At 53.9% G+C, this 24970-nt stretch overlaps 2 protein-coding genes across 6 annotated transcripts; both read left to right on the forward strand.

Annotated features, from left to right (window-relative positions):
- Window positions 1-1264: 1264 nt before the first annotated feature.
- FBL (fibrillarin) lies at window positions 1265-11293 on the forward strand. The gene is made up of 9 exons (XM_030874260.2): window positions 1265-1377; window positions 6153-6338; window positions 6424-6525; window positions 6615-6709; window positions 7729-7899; window positions 8799-8931; window positions 10028-10140; window positions 10953-11098; window positions 11186-11293. The coding sequence occupies exons 1-9, from the start codon at window positions 1368-1370 to the stop codon at window positions 11208-11210; spliced, it is 981 nt and encodes a 326-aa protein (XP_030730120.1). The 5' UTR covers window positions 1265-1367; the 3' UTR covers window positions 11211-11293.
- A 289-nt stretch (window positions 11294-11582) lies between these two features.
- DYRK1B (dual specificity tyrosine phosphorylation regulated kinase 1B) lies at window positions 11583-20012 on the forward strand. Of its 5 annotated transcripts, XM_060289593.2 has the most exons (12): window positions 11818-12510; window positions 13759-13922; window positions 14969-15088; window positions 15178-15366; window positions 15752-15899; window positions 16762-17048; window positions 17775-17921; window positions 18003-18143; window positions 18455-18490; window positions 18575-18770; window positions 19164-19270; window positions 19366-19737. In XM_060289593.2, the coding sequence occupies exons 1-12, from the start codon at window positions 12435-12437 to the stop codon at window positions 19735-19737; spliced, it is 1983 nt and encodes a 660-aa protein (XP_060145576.1). In that variant the 5' UTR covers window positions 11818-12434. The 5 variants fall into 5 exon arrangements, with proteins under 5 accessions (XP_030730115.1, XP_060145576.1, XP_030730114.1 ...); XM_030874255.3 differs by lacking the exon at window positions 11818-12510 and adding an exon at window positions 11583-11732 and having other exon boundaries at window positions 18455-18770; XM_030874254.3 differs by having other exon boundaries at window positions 11819-12510; window positions 18455-18770.
- Window positions 20013-24970: the final 4958 nt, after the last annotated feature.

Consider the following 24970-nt stretch of genomic DNA (forward strand, 5'->3'; position numbering starts at 1 on the left):
CCCCGCTCCCTCACTCTGTTTCCCACATGCAGCCAGAGTGACCCAAGTCAGATCATATCCCTTCTCTGTTCAGGACCCTCCATCTCATTCAGAGTAAAAGTCAAAGTTCTCACCCCAAGGTCTCACATAATTTGCCTTGTTAACCTCCCTGCCCTCATCTCCTCCCACTCTCCCCTCCTCACTCTGTCTCGACCACATTCCTCAGTGTTTCTGCAACCCTCCTTACTTTTCCTGGCTCAGGGCCTTTGCACCTAAAATCCTAGCTGCCTGGAACTTTCTTCCTCCAGATAGGAGCATGCCTCACTCCTTACCGGATGGGGCTTCCCTGGTGGCACAGTGGTTGAGAATCTGCCTGCCAATGCAGGGGACTCGGGTTCAAGCCCTGGTCCGGGAAGATCCCACATGCCGCAGAGCAACTAAGCCTGTGTGCCACAACTACTGAGCCCATGAGCCACAACTACTGAGCCCACGTGCCACAACTCCTGAAGCCCGCACGCCTAGAGCCTGTGCTTCGCAGCAAGAGAGGCCACCGCAACGAGTAGACCCCACTCACCGCAACTAGAGAAAGCCTGCGCACGCAAGATCCAATGCAGCCAAAAATCAATTAATTAATTTTTAAGAAAAGTCACTGGATGCATTCCTTGACCACCTCGTAAGCAGTTTCACACACACACACACCCCACACACCCCCGTCCCAGCACCAGTCCCTGTCCCCCTTCCCTGCTTGTTATTTTCTCCGAAGCACTTATTGCCGTCTATCATTCAGCATGCTTTTAATAACTTGTCTGGTGTCTGTTTCCCCCACTGGAAGATGAGCTCCAGGATTTGTGTGTCTTGTTCCCTACTGTATCCCCAGTGCCTAGAACAGTGCCTGGTACATTCAGGCGCACAACAAATGCTTTTCCAATGTATGAATGGGAGTCCAGAGTCGGCCCTTGTTCTTGGGGATGGAAATGGATCAGGGAAGGCTTTTGAGTGTAGAGGGAATCTTAGGGAGCTAACTAGGAATAGAGAAGAGAAGAAGAGGGCATAGCCCGTGCGAAAGTTTGGGGATAAGCCCTGATAACTGGGGTGATCGCACCAGTAAAAGGGAAGTGGGGAGCGTATCTTGGGTAGCGAACGCTGCACAGGTCAAGGCAGCTCCAAGGACGGTCGAGGGGGCTGTGCCCTGAGAGGCTCAGAAATCTCCGCCCTCAGCGCGCACACCAGGCTCCGGGCGGGGCTGAGGCTCCGAGGGGCGGGGCTGCGTGGTTGCATCACGTAGTGTACGTCGCCGCGCGCGTGCGCTCCTTTCCACGTGCGAAAGCCCCAGACGCGTGGACCCGGGGAAGCCGCAGATTACTGAGCCGTGCAGCTCCACGCTCGCTATGAAGCCAGGTGGAGCCCGGGGTTGGGGTCGGAGCTCAGGACTGGGATCCGGCGGGGATCGGGGTGCCGGGCCGGAACGGAGGGGCGGGGTCCTGGCCTGGGGGCAAGGATTCTGAGCCCTGGATCCGGTCTCCTGTGGGGAAGGGGTCTTGTTCCGGTCTCTTGTGGGGATGGGAGGGCTTGGTTCCGCCCTGTGATCGAACCTGAGCCTGGGGTTCGGGTTCCTGGTCTAGAGGTTTGTGATTGACTTCTCAGAGGTCACGGTCGTTAGTAGAGAGTCTTGGGCGTAGAATTGGGGGTGTCCTGAACTGGGATTCGTTTCATTGAGGCAGTCATTAGGGGTCTTGGATATTGGGCCGCGGGCGGCAGTCGAGGGTACTGAACCAGAATCTAGATCCAGGCATCCGGGGTCTTGGATCTCTGGGCGTGGGATTTGGGGATTTGTCCTGATTGGGAGGCGGAGAGCCCCCGGTCTTGGGTGCGGGGGCTGGGCCTTCTAGGACCCCATATGCTCCCCAGTCGCTGCCGCAACAGCAGTACCCTTGGCTTCAAACCTAGCTTCTCAGAGAGGGCCGGCATAGATGAGTATTCCCGGCTTGCCCTCCCTGGCCCACTTTCCCGCTCTCTACTCTCCGGAGGGGGGCGGGTCCCTGAGAATGGAGAGGAGCTCCTGGGCCTAGTGATTCTCAAGTCGCGGTGAGAGGTGAGGTGAAACTTCACACGCCCAGTATAGGATTATCGTGGGGTGGGCAAGGCAGGTAATCACAGGGCGTGAGTGGTTTTATTCATTCCGATTTTACTCGAGATTTTGATGAACCCTCCACACCTCCCTCCTAGTGGAATGATGAGAGTCCTGGCTTTGACAGCAGAAGGGCCTCAGTTCAAAGTTTCAATCCTTACTATGCTTAACTTACTGTGTGACGTTGGGCAAGTGGCTTTACCTCTCTGAGCCTCAGTTATCTCATCAATAAAATGGCACCCAGTTCTAATTTAGTGAGAGCATGTTAAGAAAAAATAGCACATGGTGGTAATCATTTTGCAATATATGTGTATCAGATCAACAGGTTGTACACTTTAAACTTACACAATGTTACAGTTTGCAGTTATGTCTCATATAGCACGGTGCTTGACATATAATAGTATTTTCTCTAATTGTTATCTTTATCTTTCTTCTCAAGGGGAGCAAAATTAGGGTCCTTCTCCCTGGTGTCTCAGCTCTTCCTGAATCAGGTCGAGCCCCTCTCCCCTCCCCGCAACTTGGTCCCCTGGAGTTGGGGAAATCTTCTGCCATGACTGAAAGGGTCTGTTTCCTAGTACAGGTTTCCTTTTTTCCTTCCTTCCCCCCACACTTCAGCCTGTGGAGAGATGGGGTCATCTGGGGGAGGCAGAATTTGTGGGTCCATGCCCCCTCTCAAGTTCCCTTTCTCTTCAGTGTTTACGGATCTACTGGTGGAATAGGCAGTGCCAGGCAGTGTGGCTCCCACTGAGACCCGGACAAGCCTGCAGGCATCCTGTGCTCTGATTGTGCCAGGAATGGAGGATACGCCTTCCCAACCCTTCCCTCACTGTGTTAGGGTAAGAAGTTGTAGAAGTTGTCCGGAGTCAGCTCTTTAGCGAGGATTTTCATCTGGTTGAGAGAGGAAGCCTTTGGGAGATTTTGAGCAGGGACCTGAGGTCAGTCAGACTGGACTGAGACCTTTAAAAGGATCCTTCTTGCTTCTGTGTGCAAAAGACTTTCGGGGAACAAGAGTGAAAGTAGACACATCAGTGGGAAGTTTGTTGCTGTCATCTACTAGGAGATGATGTGGCTTGGACCAGAGTGGTAGCAATGGACCTGGCTGACAGATTGTCAGGGAATATATTTTGAAGATAGAGCCAACAGCTTGTATGTGGGTGTGAGAGAGAGGGGTCAAGGACAGTGAAGGGTTTTGGCGTGTGTAACTGGAGGGGTAGAGTTTCCAGTTTTGAGATGGGGAAGGCTGTGGCAGGAGAGCAGTTTTACACTGGGGTCGGGGAGGGGGTCTGTGGACCCTCCAGCCAAAACTTATAGATAAAGGTACGTGAATGTGCATTTTTCTGAGGAGTGGGTACTTTCAGTACATTTTTCTAAGAATCCCAGGACCTGAAATGGATTAAGATATGTTTTGAGTATCATGCCCACTGTGCCCCATGCCGTGCCCACACTTTCTGGGTCTCTGTTCTATCAGGCCTGTGTTGAGGGTCTCTTAGGCCTAGTGGTTTCTCCCCTAAGTAGGAAGGAGGAGGGATTCATTCTCCTGAGTTTGAATAATATATTCAAACTGTGTGCGAGGTAGCATATTAAGTGCTCTGTGTGTATTGTCATTTAATCTTTACAACTCTGCGAGGTGGACACTGTGTTATTTCCATATCTCCTTCTTACAGGTGAACTTTTCAGGATACCCACAGACCTTCCCTACTCTCTAGGGTCGTGAATGGCATGGCCGTCTCCCTGTAGTCAGTGCATGAGCTGCTTGAGGGAGGGACTGGGGCTCTGATCACCATCTGATCACCTGCTTCCTGAATGAACAGAGAGGGTGTTTTCTTCATGAGACAGAACCCAGGGGTTTAAGAGTTATCAGCCCATTTACTATCTGTTGAGCCCATACTTTGTGCCAGGTGTTGTGCAGGATGCAGTGATGACCAAAACAAACATCTCTGTCCATTTGGAGCTTGATTCTAGTGGGAGAGGCAGGCAGTAATAATCTTTAAGATGCCATGTATGATAACCGATAGGAAGAAAAAGCAAGCAGAGTAAAGGTCAGGTAGCCAGAGAAGGCCCTTCTGAGGAAGGAACATTCGGTCAGAGACCTGAGTGCAGTGGGGTGGGTGAGTCAAGCAATGTCCTCTGGACCCAGGCAGTGGGAACAGGAGATGCTCAAGGTTTAGAAGCTGGAAAGTGAGTTTGTTCTTGGGGAGGAAGAGCACGGGACCCAACATAGAGAAAGGTCAGAAAAGTCAGCAAAAGCCAAGCCCAATGGTGGTGATTCTGTTTGGGCTGCACATTAGAGTCACCTGGGCAACTTTAAAAAGCCCCATGGGGCTTCCCTGGTGGCGCAGTGGTTGAGAGATCGCCTGCCGATGCAGGGGACGCGGGCTCGTGCCCCGGTCCGGGAAGATCCCACATGCCGTGGAGCGGCTGGGCCCGTGAGCCATGGCCGCTGAGCCTGCGCGTCCGGGGCCTGTGCTCCGCAATGGGAGAGGCCACAACAGTGAGAGGTCCGCGTACCGCAAAAAAAAAAAAAAAAAAAAAAAAAAAAAAGCCCCATGCCCAGGCCTCCACCCCAGACAATTTACATGAGAATCTAAGCAACAGCCCTGGGCAAGGATGAGACCCACCGATTTCTAGCTTTGGAAGCCAATGTGACGGAAAACCTTTGAAGGGATTTGGGCAGGGGAATGATGAGAGCTGATTTGCTGTTTCGCAAAGGTCAGTCACCAGCTGCTGTGTGGGCAGTAGACTGCAGAGGGAGTGGGAGACCAGAGGTCAACAACTCTTGGTGTAGGAGTTTGAAAACCGTTCATTTTTAACAACTAAATTAGGACTAGCTATTCAGAGTTCTACATTTTCATCTCTAACACCATTAAAACGAATGAAGCCTTCATAGGGTGGGAATATAATGCACCTTTGCAAAAACTTTAGCAAAGTTCGTTATTGAATAGTTTACATCAAGTGACATCATTTTAAACCATCACTAATTTTCACACGAACGATTGTTTGATAATGCAGTTTTCTGAAAGTACTGCAGCTTTGAAGCCATCACAGAAAAGTCAAATACTGAATCTGTTAGCACCAGGAGAGTTCTGTCTGCTTCAGACACTGTTTTGTGCTCAGTGAACAATGTTTGCTCTCTCCTGAAGTGATGAAAATAAAGTCTCTCTGAATGTTTTCTTTTCCCTTCAACTTCCCATCTTGTTGACAGGCCCTAAACTGCTATGATCAGTCGCCCTTCCATAAAGGACAGTTTTGGGTTTTGCTCGTTTCTCCCCCCTGAGTTGGGAGAGACTTGTGCGTGCTTGGAGGCAGGGGGATCAGTTAGCAGGAAAGATGTGATGTCGAATGCCTCCCCTCTGTTTTGGGGTTGGCGCTTTTGTGCCACACACGAGGGCAGGAGTGGGAGGGCATGAAGAAGTTTCCAGGGCCCGGGGGGCCCTACTGCCACAGTGCACGTACACACACGGTGCACACTCTTCTTCAGACTAATTAATATTGACAATAGAACAGATCCTGTGCACTTACTAACCAACCGAGAAAAGCAGAATATTGACAGTAAATCTACCTCTATCTGTGTTTTCCTCCCCTATCCTAACCCCATAACTTCTCTCTCCCAAAGCCTAATATCGTGAGTTTCGCATTTATCATTCTCTTGCCTCTTTTGGGGGGCGGGTGGGGCGTGGATTACCACATACATCCGCACCGCATAGCACCTCTTAGTTGTTGCTGGCCTTTATAAAGAGGATATTGTGTTAGATGTGGTTTTCTAGGGCTTGCTTTTTCCCTTACCATGATTCCGAGATTTATGTCTCTGTTGTGTGGATCTGTTGATGCTTTTCGTTGTTGGTCAGGAATCGTCCCTCTTTCGTTTGTCCATTCTGCTCATGGACGCTCAGGTTAGTCCATGGTTCTGCTGCTGTGGACACGCGCGGGCACCTCTCCTGGCGCCCACAGGCACACGTTTCTCTCCCGAGTGGAGGTCCTCGGCGTAGGAGTAACTTCTCAAGCTCTGTGGCCCCGTTGATGGTTCTTGTTTCTGTTTCCACCACAGGTTTCAGCCCCCGTGGGGGCGGCTTCAGTGGCCGAGGTGGCTTTGGTGACCGTGGCGGTCGCGGCGGAGGCCGTGGAGGCTTTGGCGGAGGCCGCGGAGGCTTTGGCGGAGGCCGTGGAGGCTTTGGCGAGGGCCGAGGCCGAGGCGGAGGCTTTAGGGGCCGTGGGCGAGGAGGGGGAGGAAGAGGTGATGGAGGGGGCTTTCCCTGGGCTTGGGGAGCGGGGAGGGAAGCATGGTGGGGTCTCCCTCTCACTGCATCTCTGCCTTGTAGGTGGCGGGTTCCAGTCTGGTGGCAGCCGGGGTCGTGGTCGGGGAGGAAGAAAAGGAAACCAGTCGGGGAAGAATGTGATGGTCGAGCCTCATCGGCATGAGGGTGAGTGAGGAAGGCAGGGAAGCCCCTGGGGTTAGGGGTGGGGTGTGGCCCGCCGGGGTGTTCACCCCTGCTCTGATCCCCTCACCCAGGTGTCTTCATTTGTCGAGGAAAGGAAGATGCACTGGTCACCAAGAATCTGGTCCCTGGAGAATCGGTTTATGGAGAGAAGAGAGTCTCGATTTCGGTGAGACCTGGGCGCCTGGCTAAGCCACCAGAGCCCCAAGCTGACGGTGTAACCGGCTGCCTGGTCTCCCTGTTCCCACCGTCTGTCCTCCACGTGACAGCCAGGGGATCATCTTAATCCATAAGTCAGATCATGCACCCCCTCCTCAGATACCTTCCGTGACGTCCCGCTGGCTTCAGGTTAAAGTCCCGAGTCCTCGGTGTGGCCTGGAAGGCCCTGCACATTCTAGCCCCGCCTCCCCACTGTCTCCACCCACTGTCCCCCTAACCTAGTGTCTTCCAGCCACAACGACAACCTTGTTGTTCCCTCTGCCTGGAACACTCTCCTCCCAGCCTTGTGCATGGCTGGTTCCTTTTCATCACCAGCAGCTCTGGGCAGGTGTCACATTGTCTCTCTCACAAGGCCCCCTTGCACCACCCTGTCTATCAAAAGCTGCCCTCACCGCCTTTCTGCTGGCTTTCCTGCTGCCTGGAATGCACGTCCCCAGATAATTTGAGTGGCCCCTCAGCCTCAGGTCTGCTTCAGGTGTCTCCTCCTTGGCTCTTCCCTGGCCACCCTTTCTCATTTTCACCTGCCCTCGCCCTGCTCCCCATGCTTCAGATCTTCCTTCCTGGCTTGATCTTTTCTCCTTAGCCCCGTCACTAGCTATTATGCCATGTGTGTTAGTCAGTTCAGCGTATCCTCGCTCCTTGAGGGCGAGGCCTTTGTCCCCTTCACTGTGTTTCTCCAGTTCCTAAGCATAGGGGCACGGTCAGTGTCTATAGAATGAATGCATAGGTCTTGCCTTGCTGTTACCTGGGATGATCTTGTTTGTTTATTGTCCCCGTCGCTGCCCCTGAGTCAGGAACCTCCACGAGAGGGCAGGCCCTGCCTCTGCCGTGGCCACAGATGTGTACCCACGTTCGTTTCTTGTACGATGACTGGGCGCCCCGTCGCTTTTGAGGGCCCAGGAGTTAAGAGCAGTGCGCTCTTAAAGAAGAGCCTGGCACTGACTTCTGTCCCCATCTCTCCCGGCCCAGGAGGGAGATGACAAAATCGAGTACCGCGCCTGGAACCCCTTCCGTTCCAAGCTGGCGGCAGCAATCCTGGGCGGCGTGGACCAGATCCACATCAAGCCAGGGGCCAAGGTGCTCTACCTGGGGGCTGCCTCGGGCACCACTGTCTCTCACGTCTCTGATATCGTAGGCCCGGTGAGTAGACAGATGGGGGCAGGAAGGGGTGGGAGGGAGGGAAAGGCCACCTCCTCTGCCAGCCTGGAGGTCAGAGGCCCTGGCCACTTCTCTGCACCGTGTGGCTTGGAGCCAGGCCCTTCCTGGTCACAGTGCCTGTGAGTGAAAGGAGCGGCTTGAACCACATCGTCTCCAAAGCCTCATTCAGCCTCACTCCTGAGTTCTCGGCCTGGAGGGAAGGGGCGTGGGTATTGGGGTGACCAGTGATAGAGGGGCCTAGAGCTGAGAGGACGTTTGATTTGATAGCCCTCTTTAAAAATTGATACCCCCCAAATCTGGTCTTCTGGTTTCTCTTGAAAGAACAGAAGGCGTCAGTTTCTGGGCCTGTGTTTCTGTGTGGCTGGACAGGCTCCCTGCTGAGAGGGCACCATGCATCTCACTTCATGACCCCTCACTCAGCTACAAGACTGTAGGCTGTGTAATTTAGTGGTTAAAAACCCCAGGCTCTGGTGCGGGCTCTTAATAGTGAAGTGGCTTTTAGCAAGTTACTGTCCCTCTCTGAGCCTCAGTTTACCCGTCTGGAAAATAGGGTCATTGTGAAGATAAATGAGTTAAATCCTGTAGAGTGCCAGGAGCAGTGCCTGGCCCCTTGCAGATATTCTTAGCTGTGACGATGTCATCTCTGTGCCCTAGCTTCCTCATTTTAAGCCTGAACTGGGGGCCTGGGCTCTCAGATCCGGCAAAGCAGGATCGAATAACCCTTGGACCTCAGTTTATTCATCTAAAATGATAACAAGTCATTAAATGGTAGGGTTTGGATTTGGGGATTTAAAGAGATGCATGCAGTATATGGGCCAAAGTAGGCACTCCGTACATGAGAACTAGTATCGTTGTTTTTGTGTGATCTTGATTTATTTTAGGACGGTCTGGTCTATGCAGTTGAATTCTCCCACCGTTCTGGCCGTGACCTCATTAACTTGGCCAAGAAGAGGACCAACATTATTCCTGTCATTGAAGATGCTCGGCACCCGCACAAATACCGCATGCTCATCGGTGAGGGGTCTGGGGTTGGCTCGGGTGGGGTAGGACAGGCCACTCCAGGTTTCCTGGAAGAGGCCTCCAGAGCCCTGATTTGGATGGAATTGGAGTGGATGAACAGGCCTCTTGAGTCTGCAGAAATGAAAAGGGTCGGGGGAGCCAGGTGAGGTTGTGGAGGTGGCAGTCCTGCTTCAGGGTCTGGGTTGTCTGGAGGGCCAACCTCCTTTCCTCCGATCTCCTGCCCCTCCCCCTAATCTCCCCCACCCCAGTACTTCCTGCCTCCCTGCAAAGTGTGGTACCTTTTATACTACCCCTGACTTATGCATAAAAGCCTGCTTTGACGGTTCTCATCAGCACCGTCTGGGGAGATCATAACCCAGAAAGCACAAACGGAGTACGGCCTGGCCCAGAGGGGCCCATTGTGAATGTAAATAACTTTGTTTTAAAAACAAATTCAGAAGCGTAGTGTAAAAATGGAGTGCATTATAAACCACCCCCAGAGGTAACCAGTATGAACAATTTGATGTCTGCTTTTCCTGATTTTAAAAAAGTCAGTTTTCATTGCACCATCTTTTCATTTTTTTAAGTTTTTTATTTTATTTTATTTATTTTTTAAATTACTCTGCCTTAAAAATACTACTTTGCATTCCCCCGGGTTTTTCTTTTCGTGAGTTTTTTCCCCTGTGCATTCATACCTTACCCTTTGTCCTGCAACTTGTTTTCATTTGACAATCCTGCAGACGCTCTTGCCTGTAAGTGCTCACCTTTACTTGTCTTTTTGATGACGTGTCTGTCTCCCTCCCCCAGACCCGGGAGCGTCTCGAGGGCAGGGTCCGGGTCTGACTCGTCTCTCTGTCCCCCACACCCGGCCCAGGGCTGGCCACAGAGTAGGTGGCAACATGGTTTACAAGAGGAATGAATGAATGGTGTGACTGTGGGTTTTGGACCCATCTTGGGGGCACTCTGGAGGGAGGGGGATCAACAGGGGGAAGTGAGACTGGAGGCAGGGAAGACTCTGCCAGGAACCTGCTGGTGTTGGGGTGCAGGCCCCATGGGAGGAGCTGGGAAATCCAGTGGATCCAGCTTTTAACCGCTACTTGTTTCTCCCTAGCAATGGTGGATGTGATCTTTGCTGACGTGGCCCAGCCAGACCAGACGCGGATTGTAGCCCTGAATGCCCACACCTTCCTGCGTAATGGAGGACACTTTGTGATTTCCATTAAGGTGCGGGGCTTAGAGGAGTCCTAAGATGGGGTGGCAGTATCTTCTCTATCTGTAACTGCCAAGCAGCCAGTCAAAACAAGGGGGCCTCCATCCCCCAATCCAGTCAGTCTATTCCCAGCTCCCTATAAGCCACCCAATCAAATAGCACATAATGAAAAATGTCTACAAAAGTAAAAAGCTTAGAATTTAAAGAGGCCATAGACTGTAGCGATTAAGTGCATGATCGCTGAGTCTGAGTATCTTGAGTTTGAATTGCATCTTGCTGTGTGTCTTTGAGCAAGTTACCTAACCTATATGCCTGTTTCTTCACTTGCAAAATAGCAATGTTAGTCCTATCTCTTGTAATGGTGATGTAAGGACTAAATGTCTCAATATGTATGGAGTGTTGAGAACAGAACCTGGTGTAAACTAAATACCAGATAAATGCTGGATGCGTTTTAAAAAATGTTTCATTTTGAAGTACAGAGGCCTCTCCATTGTCTTCAACCAGATTCACCATTGTTTTCTGCAGCCTTTGCTGCATTTGTTTTAGCATTCTCAGCTGCATTATTGCTATTGTTAAAGAAGAGGAAGTAGAAAAAAGAAAAACCCGGAGTGTAAGATTTAAACACTGGCTTTTAGAAAAATAGGGCGCTGTTGAAGGCTTCCTGTTCCAATCCAAACCAAATTGAAAATTTATCTAACGAAGTCTTTCCCCACATTCCCAAAGCCTAGTCTCCAATGAAAACAAATTCTACTGGTTTAAAGAAGCACAAAAAAGGGAAAGCAGCCCAAAGCCTTGCTGTGGACTTCAAATCCTCTTTCTTCTGCAGGCCAACTGCATTGACTCCACAGCCTCTGCAGAGGCCGTGTTTGCCTCTGAAGTGAAAAAGATGCAGCAGGAGAACATGAAGCCCCAGGAGCAGTTGACGCTAGAGCCATACGAAAGAGACCACGCTGTGGTCGTGGGTGTGTACAGGTGAGCAGGGGGTCCAGTCAATACTTGTTAGGAGTGCCCCACAGTGGTGATGAGCTCTTGAGTCCCCTCATCTCTTTCCTCTCACAGGCCACCCCCCAAGGTGAAGAACTGAAGCCCAGCGCCATCAGGATCGCGAGAGACTGTGTTGCTACTGTTAAACACGTGTGTTTTTCTATTAAAAGACTCTTCAGTCTCTCCCTTTGCCCCTGATTGCTTGGCGACCTCTATCAACAGGGCGCATGCGCCCTCGGTCAACTTGCGTGGTGGTGGGGGCGGGCGTTTTCATCCGGTCATATAGCGCATGCTCCTACCTTAGCTGCCTCCTGCGCAGCCGTAACGTGGATTTCGGCGCTTGGGCGGGGTTGGTTGCTTTCTGCGTGTAGATCCCGGTAAGCTCTTCTGAGCGCAGGCGCGGAGTGTTTCCCTGGGTCACGTGAGGGGGAAACAGGTTGGGGGGGGCGGGAGGCGGAGTCCGGGGCGGGGGGGGCCGGTTTGTTGTGGTCGCCATTTTGCTGGTTGCATTACTGGGTAATCGGGGCCCTGGCTCGCCGCGTCTGCCGGATATCTTCAGCCAGTGGGCAGGACTGAGCTCGGGCTTCCCGAGCAGTTTGAGTTCCCTTGCCCGCGCCCTCAGGTAACGACGCGGCTACGGGCGGGGCAGCACGCGCTCTCGGGAGGGGGGTAGTACGGGACCCGCCCTGCCCGCGTCGCCGCGAGATTTAGCATGAGGCCGAGGGAGAAGAGGAGGGGGGCGGTGGGCAGGTGCAGGCCTTGCCTGGCTATTCTTAGTCGGATTCCTGGAAGGGGCCGAGCCCCGAGGTAGCAGTCTCGGGAGGGAGACTGGGAGGGGGTAGCCGGGCCTCGCTCCCGCTCTTTGTTTGGTCTCGGCTCCGCCGGCCGCATCCTCGTCGCCTAGCAACAGCTGTCCTGGGCTGTAATTGGTTGAGCTCTTGGCAGCAGTGGCCAATGGCAAGGTTGTTGCCATCGTAGGTGTGGACTGCCAAGCTCTGTCCGGCCCCGCCCGCCAGGGCTCCGCTGGCCCCGGCGGGCCTCCAGGGTGGGAGGCGGGACGCTGGGGTCCCCTGGGGCGGGTGGCTGAGCGGGGCGGTGCTGGCGGGGCGAGGGTTAACCCGCCCCTCCCCCGTCCACCTGCTTTCCCCTTCCCCCGCGTGCCCTGGGCTGACCCTCGTCCCCTCCTCTCCCCGCCCTTGGCGGGGCGGCGGCTGCTGTTGTCACCCACCGAGCCGCCTGTCCCGCTTGTCCTCCCCGCCGCGGGGCTTGCCGGGCCGGCCGGGCCGGGACAGGCGGCCGATTTCTCACCACAGACACCGCCGCCATGCTGGCCGCTCGCCCACCCCACTGGGGGCCCCACCGCGCCCCAGCCCCCCGTGGGCGCGCCAGCCCCGACCCGGGTAGGGGGTGGGGGCTGGGAGAGAGGGTCCTGGTGTGGGAGGGCCCCGAGGAAGAGATTGCTTTGTGGGGGAGCTCCAAGAGAGAGGAGGGGTCGTGGAGTGGCAAGGCTTGGCGTAGGGGAAGAGGATTGACATGGGAGAAGGCCCGTGGGGAGAGGATTTTGGTGTGATAGATGCTCTGGAAGGGGAGAACTCTGTGATATTTGGGGAATTTACCTATGGGGGCCTTCTAGGAATGGGCACAGTTGTGGATTGACCCTGGTGTAGAGGAGTGACTGGAGAAAGGGCCCTGACAGGAAAAAACGATTAGGGAGGGTGGGGGTAGGAGCCAGGGTAGGGGAGACAAGGACCATCCACTAAACCGTGGGAAGGAATGCCTCCCCCTTGCTTCCATCAGAAGGAGTGGGCCTTGACTGGGGGTGGGCGGGGGCTTGGGGTAATGTGGGGAAGGGCCCTGATGTGGCATGGGGGAACTGGAATATGGTTTGGGAAATTACGGAGGGGTGGTCCCCAGTGGGAGGAAATGATAGGGAAGAGGTCTTAGCACCATATGGGGAGGGTCCCCTGGGAAGGGTGTACCCTGGTGGGTGAGAATGCCATAGGGTTAGGACCCTGTTATGAAGGGGTTCTCAGGTAACCTTGGTGTGATCAGGAGGTCCCTGAGGATCCTGCTGTGGTTTGGAGGGGGCCCAGAAGACCCTCATGTGGTTTAGGGGGCTCTTAGAGTTCTCTGGATTGGGGCACCAACTGGGAAGGGTAGATCTTGAAGTGGAGGGACCTTGCTGTGGTAATATGAGGTCATGACGTTAGGGAAGACTACAGGGTGGTGGGATCTTGTGTGGGGAGGGCCATGAGTAGAAATGGGGAGAGAAGAGTGAACCCTACTCCCTATACTGTCTGTGGTTTCTCTCTTCTTCTCTTCCTCCCCCGCAATTATTCGTGTCTTTCTGTCCTTTCCTGTCATGGCCCACATCCCTGCCTGGCTCCCAATCATTCCCTTTTCCACGTTCCTCTCTTTGTGCTGCCTACTTCATTTATTTGGTAATCATTTGTTGGGGACTCCGCTGTGCCCCACCTCTACCACTTCTCTCTGTCCCCTCTCTTCATTGCCACCTGCTGCTGTGTTGTACCCTTTTCTTCCTCACTCTGTGCCCTGCCTTCTCTGTGTTGTCCACCTCTTTCCTGCTTGGTACTGCCCAACACATCCCCTTGTTCCATGTTGTTCCCCCGCCTCCCGCCTGCTCTCAGGTCTCAGCGGCGGTGGCAGCCGAGGTGCAGGATGCGAGAAGGCGCCCCCCGGCCGGGCTCCCGCTCCAGGCCTCACTCCCCTGCGGCCCTCTGAGCCCACCATGGCCGTCCCACCGGGCCATGGTCCCTTCTCTGGCTTCCCGGGGCCCCAGGAGCACACGCAGGTACGCGTTCAGCTGGATCCTCACCTGCCTGGGGGTCGGGGGAGGCTGGGATAGAAGGATCTTGGGGCCGAAAAGATGGTGTGGTTGCCCAAGACAGTCTCCCAGGAGCATGAAGGGTGCCATGGGAGTGGAAGGTATAGAGGAGTTGCTGGTGGAGTCAGGGTTTGGAGAGCCTGGGTTCAAATCCTGGCACCACTGTTATATTACTTAGGTTCTCCACGTTTCAGTTTCCTGTTCTGTCAAATGGGGCCTATAGTGATACCTACCTCACAGGGTTGTTGTGAGGATTAAACAAGTTAATGAAATGCAATTGGAAATGCTGAGGACAGTGTCTGGCACATAGTAAGCACTCAATAAATGTTCATTAAGGGGAAAAAAAGAAGTCCAGAGTGAAAGATCTGGAGGGGTTGAAAGGGAAGAAGGTTGAGCTGCAGGGTCCTGGAGCCAGCAAGGCCTGCGGGCGCAGGGTAAAGACCTTCAAGGGTAGACTGTTAAGGCTCTAAACTGTAGAGCTGGAAGCAGGATGGAGTAGGTGGTCTAGGGTGCTGGACCCAGTTCCAAGATGCTTAGGATGAGAAAACTGGTCAAAGATGCACAGAGTGGGGGGTGAGGGTTAGGAAGGCCGTAGGGATGAGGATGGAGCAAGATAGGGAGCTCCTCAACATGGGATACCCAAAATGGATGGTCTCAGGTGAAGGATTGGGAGGGTCAGAGCCCAGGTTTCCTGTCTGATCTGTCCCACTGAGGTTTAGAAAAGAGTAAAGGTATGTGATGAAAGAAAGAGGTAAATAGTTCACTTCATTCACTCAGCAGATTTCTAATGAACACCCACTATGTGCCAGGCCTGCTCCAGGCACAGGAGATAAAGCAAGAGCAAGATAAAGTTTCTGCCCTTGGGGAGTTTCTGTTTTAGTGGGGCTGTCAGACAGTGACCAGCTAAATAATGTGTGTGGAAATGATGCGCCAGCTGCCCACTGAGTTCTCCTCCTTGAGGTCAGAGGTGAAGGCCTGTCCTCAGTGCTCACCCGTCACCCCGCCTCCCCCAGGTATTGCCTGATGGGCGGCTACTGCCGCGGAGGCTGCCCCTGGCCTTCCGAGACGCGACCTCAGCCCCGCTGCGCAAGCTCTCCGTGGACCTCATCAAGACCTACAAGCACATCAATGAGGTGGGCAGGGGGTGAGGGACACCGGCTGGGTGCTGAGGGGTCCTGGCATCGGTCACTCATCAGTCCTCATCTCCCGGCCGGCCGGGCAGGTATACTATGCGAAGAAGAAGCGGCGGGCCCAGCAGGTGCCACCTCAGGACTCGAGCACCAAGAAGGAGAAAAAGGTCCTGAACCACGGTTATGACGATGACAACCATGACTACATCGTGCGCAGTGGCGAGCGCTGGCTGGAGCGCTATGAGATTGACTCACTCATTGGCAAAGGCTCCTTTGGCCAGGTGCGGGATGCCCCCCACCCGACCCTGATCCAGGGGTTAGGAGGTACGGGCACCCACTGATATTGACCCACACAGCCAGTGGTTCAGTGGCTTCAAGTTCTGTGCTGGGCCACTCACCCCAGTGCAATCACTTGGTTACCTGTGCCTCAGTTTCCTTTTCTGTAAAACAGTGCAAATAACAGGACTCTCCACATAAGGTTGTTGTGTTATCTCATATCCAGTGTTTACACTCGTGTCTGACTGTTGGTGAGCACTCAAATTGAGTTATTAGTGTTACTGATGGTGATATTGGTGGGTCTCCTTACTGGAGGGAGAAGAGTGGTGGTACCTGGCTCTGCCCTCCACGCCCCCGTTCCCTCACTTTGTGACATGCCTGTGGTCACAGGTGGTGAAAGCCTATGATCATCAGACCCAGGAGCTGGTGGCCATCAAGATCATCAAGAACAAAAAGGCCTTCCTGAACCAGGCCCAGATTGAGCTGCGGCTGCTGGAGCTGATGAACCAGCATGACACAGAGATGAAGTACTATATAGGTGAGGCCTGGGGCAGAGCTGCCTGGGGATGGGTCACCCTCGGTACAGGAAGGGGCTGGTGTCTTCAGGGCAGGGTTTGGTCTGTAATTCCCGGACATCAGTGATTTCTCCTGCCGCTTTCAGGATGTCTACCCTATTCACATGAGAATGCTGGTCAGAGTTTGTCCGGTGCTCACTGAGGGTCATGCTCTGTTGTGAGAACTTTACATAAAGTCACTTGTTTAACCCACACCGAAGCCCCATTATCATTGCCCACAGCTTGGAGATGAAAAAACAGAGGCACTTAGGTGCTGTCACTTGCAGAAGGTCACAGTGTTTGTACTCAGAAGAGCTATAATCTGACCAGGCAGTGGACTCCAGAACCTTTACTCTTAACATCTATGCCAGTCTTTTTCCTCTTTCCTGTACTGATTCCTCTTAGAAAAAGCAAGTGGATTTAAGGAATGCATTTCTTTTAAAAGGAAAATATACAACCTTACAGTAAATGGAAAGCAAGCATCCCTTGTCACAAAAATAAACAGAACTGAGACTAAAACAAGATTATAAAATTAAATGAGGAAGTGTAGGATAGTGTTAAAAACCCATCAGCACCAAATGGAAACTTTCTCTTTGGTTTAATCAGGAAGTTTGACAGAGACTTGAAAATTAACTTCCTGTGTGAATCAAGTTATAGACATATAAAAACATCCTGATTAGCAGCTGGTACCTGTGGGCGCACCACAGTTTGGCCTGTGCTCCAGAAGCAGAGACACAGATCTGGTTCCAGCCTCTCTCTTTATGAGCGTGGGCCCCAGGCTGCCTCTGGGCCTCCCTGAGCCTCAGTTTCTTCTCCCTCGGCCCATTTCCGTCCTCTTCCCGGCAGTGCACCTGAAGCGACACTTCATGTTCCGGAACCACCTGTGCCTGGTGTTCGAGCTGCTTTCCTACAACCTATACGACCTCCTGCGCAACACGCACTTCCGTGGCGTCTCGCTGAACCTGACGCGGAAGCTAGCGCAGCAGCTCTGCACGGCGCTGCTCTTCCTGGCCACGCCCGAGCTCAGCATCATTCACTGCGACCTCAAGCCCGAGAACATCCTGCTCTGCAACCCCAAGCGCAGCGCCATCAAAATCGTGGACTTCGGCAGCTCCTGCCAGCTTGGCCAGCGGGTGCGGCCCCGGGGTGGGGCCAGTGGTGTGGGTGTGGCCAGGCTGTGGGCGGGGCCAACTGGTGGCCTGGGGCCAAGGGGCGAGGCTAGGAGGGGATGGGATCGTAATGTGCAGCGTGGAGTGGCTGATGCCTGAGGGATAGTGCTTGGGATGGGGGTGTGTGCGGGTACGGAGGGTGGGGCTAGTGGGTGAAGGAGAGGGCCACAGGTATACTGCCGGAAGGAAAGAGGAGTGGAGCCTGGGAGAACAAGCCAGTTTTGAGGCTGCCAGATTGTAGGGTTGGAGAGGAGGAGTTGGGTGGCCTTGAGCCTGGCGTGGCAGTTTACAAAGTTTTGTTTACTCTGTGCTCTTAAAGCTGGGGATGGAAGGGGGTGGGGCTCTTCAGCTTTGCAGCTTCCTGTGAGCTGGCATTTAAGATGATGCTGGTAGTGGTTTGAAAAGTGTCCAGTTTGGGAGGGTGGGAAGGGCCTAGGTTTACAGACTCCCAGCCTCTGGTGACCAAGAGGGGCTCAGGATCAGGCCAGCAGAAATGGAGATCAGGATCAGATTAGGCCAGCAGAGTGACTCCTGGAAAGCTGGTGTTGATAACATCAGGGTTTGGAGACCCCCGTCCCCAGTTTTGGGGACAGGAGACCTGTCCTTAGTCAGTCCTCCTAGCTGTGGGGGTGTCACTGGTGCGAGCTGGGGAGGCGGGACCTCTGACTATTGCCCTCTCTCCTCCTCCAGATCTACCAGTACATCCAGAGCCGTTTCTACCGTTCGCCCGAGGTGCTCCTGGGCACACCCTACGACTTGGCCATTGACATGTGGTCCCTGGGCTGCATCCTGGTGGAGATGCACACTGGAGAGCCCCTCTTCAGTGGCTCCAATGAGGTGTGCTCCTGAGGAGGGGGTGTGCTGGAGGGGGTGGAGGCCTGGCCGGCCTGATGATCCTGACTGCCTGCCTGCTCTCAGGTGGACCAGATGAACCGGATTGTGGAGGTGCTGGGCATCCCACCAGCCCCCATGCTGGACCAGGCACCCAAGGCTCGAAAGTACTTTGAGCGGCTGCCTGGGGGTGGCTGGACCCTGCGAAGGACAAAGGAACTCAGGAAGGTGCGGCCCCTGCCCCATGCCGCTCCTCCTACCCCGGTGGCCCCTCACTCTCACACTTGGGGCTCCCTGCTCCCTCTCTCCCTGCTTCCCCTCCCTTGTGTCTTTCCCTTCCTTCCTCTTCCCTCCACCCCGTCTGTCCTTTCCTTCCTCCCCCACCCACCCCATCTCTCCTACTACCTACCCCACAACTCTTCTTAGCTCCTCTCTTTCCACTTTCTCTCCTGTGCCTCTGTTTCCCCGTGTGTGTCTCCCTGCCCCTCCTGCCCACTGACGGCCACTCTCTTGCCCCCCCTCCCACCTCCCCCTGCCAGGATTACCAGGGCCCCGGGACACGGCGGCTGCAGGAGGTGCTGGGCGTGCAGACGGGCGGGCCCGGGGGCCGGCGGGCGGGGGAGCCGGGCCACAGCCCCGCCGACTACCTCCGCTTCCAGGACCTGGTGCTGCGCATGCTGGAGTATGAGCCCGCCGCCCGCATCAGCCCACTGGGGGCTCTGCAGCACGGCTTCTTCCGCCGCACGGCTGATGAGGCCACCAACACGGGCCCGGCAGGCAGCAGTGCCTCCACCTCGCCCGCGCCCCTCGATACCTGCCCCTCTTCCAGCACCGCCAGCTCCATCTCCAGCTCTGGTGGGTGCTCAGTGCCAGATGGGGTAGAACAGGGGTCGGGGCAGCTCTGGTTTGGCCTGATCTGGGGGGGACCTTGTCACTGGGCCTTCACCTAGAGCTATGAAACTGCATGATTCTCAACTCCAGAATGGGTGGGGTAGGCGAGCTCAGACTGGCCCTGATTTGGTCTCTGACACTGAGCTTGGGTTCAGATCTCTAAAACTGGTTCTGACTCTTTGACACCCCAAACTGAACTCTGACCCCTGATCTCAAAATTGGGTCTGATCCTTCGACTGGGTGCTGGCCCCAAAGCCCAGACCTGGGCCTGGACCATGAACCAGACTCAGCCACCTGAAAACTCAGCCCTGCCTTTCCTCGCTTAAGGCCTCTCCTCTCTTCCCCTGGCACTTCCAGGAGGCTCCAGTGGCTCCTCCAGTGACAACCGGACCTACCGCTATAGCAACCGATATTGTGGGGGCCCTGGGCCCCCCGTCACTGACTGTGAGATGAACAGCCCCCAGGTAATGGGACCTTGGGGACTTTGGAAGTGGGTGGTGGAGTGTCTGGGGCTTCAGGACCTCGGTCTCCATCACCAACTGCTCCTTTGCTCCTTTAGGTCCTGCCCTCCCAGCCACTGCGCCCCTGGGCAGGGGGTGATGTGCCGCACAAGACACATCAGGCCCCTGCCTCTGCCTCATCACTGCCAGGGGCCGGGGCCCAGTTACCCCCTCAACCCCGATGCCTTGGCCGTCCCCCGTCACCAACCTCGCCACCACCCCCGGAGCTGATGGATGTGAGCCTGGTGGGCGGCCCTCCGGACTGCTCCCAGCCTCACCCAGCACCTGCCCCCCAGCACCCGGCTGCCTCAGCCCTCCGGACTCGGATGACAGGAGGTCGTCCACCCCTCCCACCCCCTGATGACCCTGCCACTCTGGGGCCGCACTTGGGCCTCTGTGGTATACCCCAGAGCACGGCAGCCAGCTCATGACCCTGCCCCCTCCCTGGGGCCCCTCCTGAAGCCATACCCCCCCACCACCCAATCTGGGGGCCCTGGGCTCCCATCCTCACCTCTCCCCTTGACTGGAATTGCTGCTACCCAGCCGGGGTGGGTGAGGCCTGCACTGATTGGGGCCTGGGGCAGGGGTTCAAGGAGAGGGGTTTAGGCTCACCTCCCCACTAAGGACTGGACCCTTGGTCCCTTCTCTCCCCTTGTTTTCTATTTATTGTACCAAAGACAGTGGTGGTCCAGTGTGGGGAGGGGGAGATTCCCTCTCACCCCAGGGCCCTAGGAGGGGGTGGGGGCAGGTAGGGGGAGATGGCCTTGCTCCTCCTTGCTGTACCCCCCAGTAAAGAGCTTTCTCACATTCCCGCCTGAGCGTTTGCAGGCCCTCGGCTCCCCTCACCCAGCCCTCAGAGGCGTGGTGGGGAACGGTGTTTGGGGAAGGGGGGGGCGGTGCTGGAAGAGCTTTGTCGTGTGGGATGAGTCCCTGGTCCCTGGGGAGGTTACGGCTATTGATGCAGGCATGGGACTGCAGGAGGTCTGGGGCTGTGGAAATCTAGACACAAATCCTGGATAGGATGCTAGCCCACACGTGCTTTTTCTAGGGTAAACTGAGACCTTGAAAGGTAAAGGCCCAGCTCTGGCCTGTCTCTGGGAAACATCAGGTTCTGCCGCAATAAGCCAGGGCTTCCACAGAGTCTGCACAAGCATGGCTCATTTTGCCGGTCATCCGGTAGGTGCTGAGTGCATGTAGCAGGCCTTATTGGTGCCACCTGGGGAATGGCAGGCAGGCAGTGGGTACGGAATTTACCCCCCACACGTCTTGTCTCACTCTTCGGAACCATTGTGGAGCAAAGCATTTTAAGATTCTCAGGCAAAAAGAAAGTCCCGGGGTTCCAGGTAAGTGGGCCTGTTTCCATAGTAATTTGGAAACTTCTGTCTCTAACCGGCCAATCAAGAGCCGTCAGGTTCAAAGGGTATCGTCCCCCGCCATCGGGGCGCGGGGCTTCCTGGGAAATGGAGTTCTATTTGGAAATTTCTTCTCTTCGTTTTCGTTGCTGAACTACAAAGCCCAGAATTCTTTTCGCTCACGTGTTTAGGGGCGGGTTCTCAGGTAGCCAATGGGCAGTCAGAAGCAGCCGGGGCCCGGATGCTTAAGGCGGGCTGTAGAGGAGGAGAAGGCCGTGATTGGGTGGCTTTGGCCAGACTCTGCGGGAGTATTGAGTTCTCTAAGGCTTGCGGAACAAGGGTGACTGCGCTGTGCCGGGAGAGCGTGCAGGTTAGGCGTTCATCGTTACCGAGCAGGAGGTAAGCGCGGAGGCCCGAAGCGGCCCCACCACGTGGGGCGTCACTAGCCTCTGTGTTGGGCCCGGCTCGCGGGAAGCCCCAGTCAGTAGGAGAGACGGGCAAAGGCCCCGTTACGGGCCTGCGTGTGTTCGCTAACGGAGGCAGCGTGAAACGCGCAGAGAACCCAGGCCCGGCGCCGGTAGGGAAACCTTGCCGGGGGGGAAGGTGCTGTCTGAGCTGAGACCTGAAGACGGAGGGACGTTTGGGGATGGCGGTGGTGTGGTGGAATGGCTTGCGCAAAGGCAACGATGAGAAATAGCCTGGTGTGTGAATGACCTGCAGGTGGTTGGTGTTGGTGGAAATCTTACTGAAAGTGCTGTGTGAATTAGATTGTGGAAGATTTTGTTGGCTCTTTAAGGAGTTTGGACTTTGTCCTGAGGGCAGTGAGGAGCCACGGAGGGTTTTCCAGAAGGGAAGGGGCCCAATTTGCTGCCAGCTGGGAATAGATTGACGGGGAAAAGACTAGGGTCTGGGAGCCCAGGATGGCAGCTGTGGTATCCTAGGCAAGAGATGTCGGGGATGGAGCAGGGCAGGGGCCTTGGATGGGAGGGGAGGATGAGTGTCGGTGGGGGAGACTTCCAGAAGGCTGAGTTCACAGGCTGTGTGGGAGAGGGAGGCAAAGACGGGCGCGAAAGGAATCTCTCCAGCACTGTGGGACGGTGCCTGACATATCAAAAATGATTATAAAACTTTTTTTGAATGAACGGTCATAGGAAGCAGGTATTACCATGATCTCCCTTTTGCAAATAAGATTACTAATGGTAGAGAAAATTAAGTAACTTGCCCAGGATCACATGGCTAGGAAGTGGAGGGCTCAGGATTTGTGTGTGAACTATTGACTTAGCAAGGTGCAGGATGAACCTCAAGACATCAGCAGGAGTCAAATCATGTGGGTCCTGTGAGGAATTTGTGATGAGCATGGAAATATATATTCCCAATTTCTATTTCTAGCCCAGAACCCCTCTCCTGGCCTGTTGACTGACTGCCAACATGATAATCTCCTCCTGGATATCTAGAGATACTGAGAGTAATCTTTGCGAAATTGAACTCCTGGTTTTTTCCCAAAAACGTGTACCTCCCACATTCTCACTAAATGCCACCTCCATTCTTGTAGTCCTTCAGACCAAAAGCTTGGGAGTTGTCCTTAGTTCCCCTCTTTGTCTTTTATCCATGTCTGATCCATCAGCAAATACCTTCAAAGTATATTCAGAATCGGACCATTTCTTCCCACCTCCACTCCTGTCACCCTGGCCCTGTCCACCCTTATCTCCTGCCTAGACCTCAGTGGTCTATTTGCTCCCCACTGTCTGTTTCTCACATGCAGCCAAAGGGACACTGGACACCTGGGTCTGGTCACATCCCTCCCCTGCTCGGTACCCTGTGGCTCCATCTCACAGAAAGTAAATGCCACGTTCCTCTCCATGGCCCGCGAGGCCCTGCATTATCTGTCCCTGTTGCCTGTCTGACATCATCTACTCCCTTCTTGTTCCCTCTGTTCCAGCCACACTGGCCTCAGGGCCTCTGCACTTGCTGTTCTCTTTATGTTGAACATTCTTCTCCCGAATAGTCAAGGCTCACCACCATCTCCTTTAGGTCTTTACTCAGATGTTACTTTCTCCTTGAGATCTTTCCTGACCACCCTTCTAGAATGGTGCCACAAATATTTGTATCTGGGCTTCCCTGGTGGCGCAGTGGTTAAGAATCCACCTGCCAATGCAGGGGACACGGGTTCGAGCCCTGGTCCGGGAAGACCCACGTGCTGCGGAGCAGCTAAGCCCGTGCGCCACAACTAGAGGCCCGCGCGCCTAGAGCCTGTGCCCTGAAACAAGAAAAGCCAATGCAGTGAGAAGCCCGCGCACCACAAGAGCAGCCCCTGCTCGCTGCAACTAGAGAAAGCCCGCACACAGCAACAAAGATCCAACGCAGCCAAAAATAAACTTATTTAAAAAAAATTCATATCTGTCTTCCCTTTAACTTTTTCCTTAGCATTAATCATATCACTGCTTAACACGGTGCATAATTTATTTATCTTGTTTATTGTCTGTCTCCCCCCCCACCCCCGTCGTAGATCATGAGCTTCATGAGGGCAGGAGCTTTTGTCTACTCCATGCTTTATGTCTAACACCTAGAAGAGCTCTTGACATGTAGTACAGGCTCAATAACTATTTACTGAATGAATGGATGGATGATTTCAGTAGTACAGTTCCTGATCCTAGCATTCTAGGGACTCTGTTGATCCCCTATGCACAGAACCTTAAGGGGCTGCCTTAACGTTTTCTGAGGTCTCAGACATTCGACAAACATTTCATCTTGCCTCTGCTTTGTGCTCAGGATTGAGGATACAGCAGAGAACAAAGCAGTTTCCCTGTCCCCAGAGAGCTCACAGTCTCCGGGGTGGAGGTTCAGATTGTCAACTTCTCACGCAAATATGAAATTACAAAGAAAGGTAGAGTGTCATAGGAGCACTTGACAGAAAGTCTAATCTGGACCCTAGGAAGTGAGGTTTGAGGTGATGGGGTAGGCATTAACTCTGTTAAGAGGTAAGTGTGTGTGTGGTGCTGGGAACCTAGAGGCTGAGGGGGAGCAAGAGGCCAGACCATGTGGATCCTGTAAGGAGTTTGTGTCCTTACCCCCACGTGCAGTGGGAAGTTGTAGAAGAATTTTTTTTTTTTTTTTGGCCTCTCCACGCAGCTTCCTGGAATTCCCAGGGAAGTTGTAGAAGAATTTTAAACAGTGGAAGCAGGCATGGTCAGCTACGAGTGTTAAAAACTCCCTCAGGCTGTTGTGTGGGGAATTGGCTATTGTGTGGGGATTGAGGATTGAAGTAGACAGACCAGTGAGGAGGCTGTTACCATGAGATTAAAATGGCTGCTATTAAAGGCGGCCACGTGTTCTTTCCTGTTTCTCCCTTGAAGAGGTGGAGTCTCCTCCTCCCTTTTTATCTGGGCTGGTCTGTGAGTTGTTTTGACCCACAGAATGCAGTAGAAGTGATGCTCTGCTGGTTGGGAAGCCTGGGCCTTAAGAGGCCTGGCAGCTGTGCTTTTTTACTCTCTTGGAGCCCTGGGCTACCGCAGAAAGAAGTCCAGCTCCCCCAGTGGAGAGAGACGTGGAAAGAGAGAGGCCCAGTCATCCCCCAGCTCTTCCACCGTTTTAGCCGATGTGCTAAATCACACATGAGTGATGCCATCTCAGATAGTCTAGCCCAGCTCCCAGCTGACACCATGTGGCGTTGAGACGAGCCATCCTGAGTCAGAGCCTCGTCCAAACTACAGAATCAGAAGCAAATAAGTGGTTGCTATTTTAAGCCACTGTGTTTTGAGGATGACTTGTTACCCAGCAATAGCTAACTGAAACAAACAAATATTTTTTGAGATCTTACCATCTTATGTATTAGCTCATTTAATCCTCATTAGTCATTCTATGTGGTAATATTATTATTGCCTTTATATGTATGAGGGAACCAGGGCACAGAGAAGTTAGTGGAGTGCTAGCAAGATACCTGACACATAGTAAGTGCTGAGCGTGTGACAGCTGTTAGCAGCAGCACGTTCATCAGCCTTAAAATTTCCATAATTGTTAAAGAAGTGATAGTAAAAGGAATTAGAGCGTTATTAACCTAGTTACTAGTGGTGTGATTTTAAATAAGTGACTTCACCTTTCTGAGGTTCCATTTCTTCACTGTAAAATGGAAATTATAATACTCTTCATCTCAGAGGACTACTGTGAGGAGCACAGGGTCTGACGGGGGGCAATCATCTAATATACAGCAGGGATGCTAATTACTACAAAGCATGCATCCAAGTGTGTTGTGGCCACAAGGATGAAGCTATTTTCTTGGAAGGCCTAGTGGAGAAACAGAAAGGCATCAGGTCCT

Source organism: Globicephala melas, chromosome 19 (genome assembly GCF_963455315.2).
Source record: "Globicephala melas chromosome 19, mGloMel1.2, whole genome shotgun sequence".
NCBI lineage: Eukaryota > Metazoa > Chordata > Mammalia > Artiodactyla > Delphinidae > Globicephala > Globicephala melas.

Coding starts and splice junctions, on each gene's coding strand:
- FBL (XM_030874260.2), top strand. Junction 6,339..6,423: donor GCGAGGAGGGGGAGGAAGAG/GTGATGGAGGGG, acceptor TCTGCCTTGTAG/GTGGCGGGTTCCAGTCTGGT. Junction 7,900..8,798: donor TCTCTGATATCGTAGGCCCG/GTGAGTAGACAG, acceptor GATTTATTTTAG/GACGGTCTGGTCTATGCAGT.
- DYRK1B (XM_060289592.2), top strand. CDS start 13,473: ATGGCCCACATCCCTGCCTGGCTCCCAATCATTCCCTTTTCCACGTTC. Junction 15,089..15,177: donor CCTACAAGCACATCAATGAG/GTGGGCAGGGGG, acceptor CCGGCCGGGCAG/GTATACTATGCGAAGAAGAA. Junction 17,049..17,774: donor CCTGCCAGCTTGGCCAGCGG/GTGCGGCCCCGG, acceptor CTCCTCCTCCAG/ATCTACCAGTACATCCAGAG.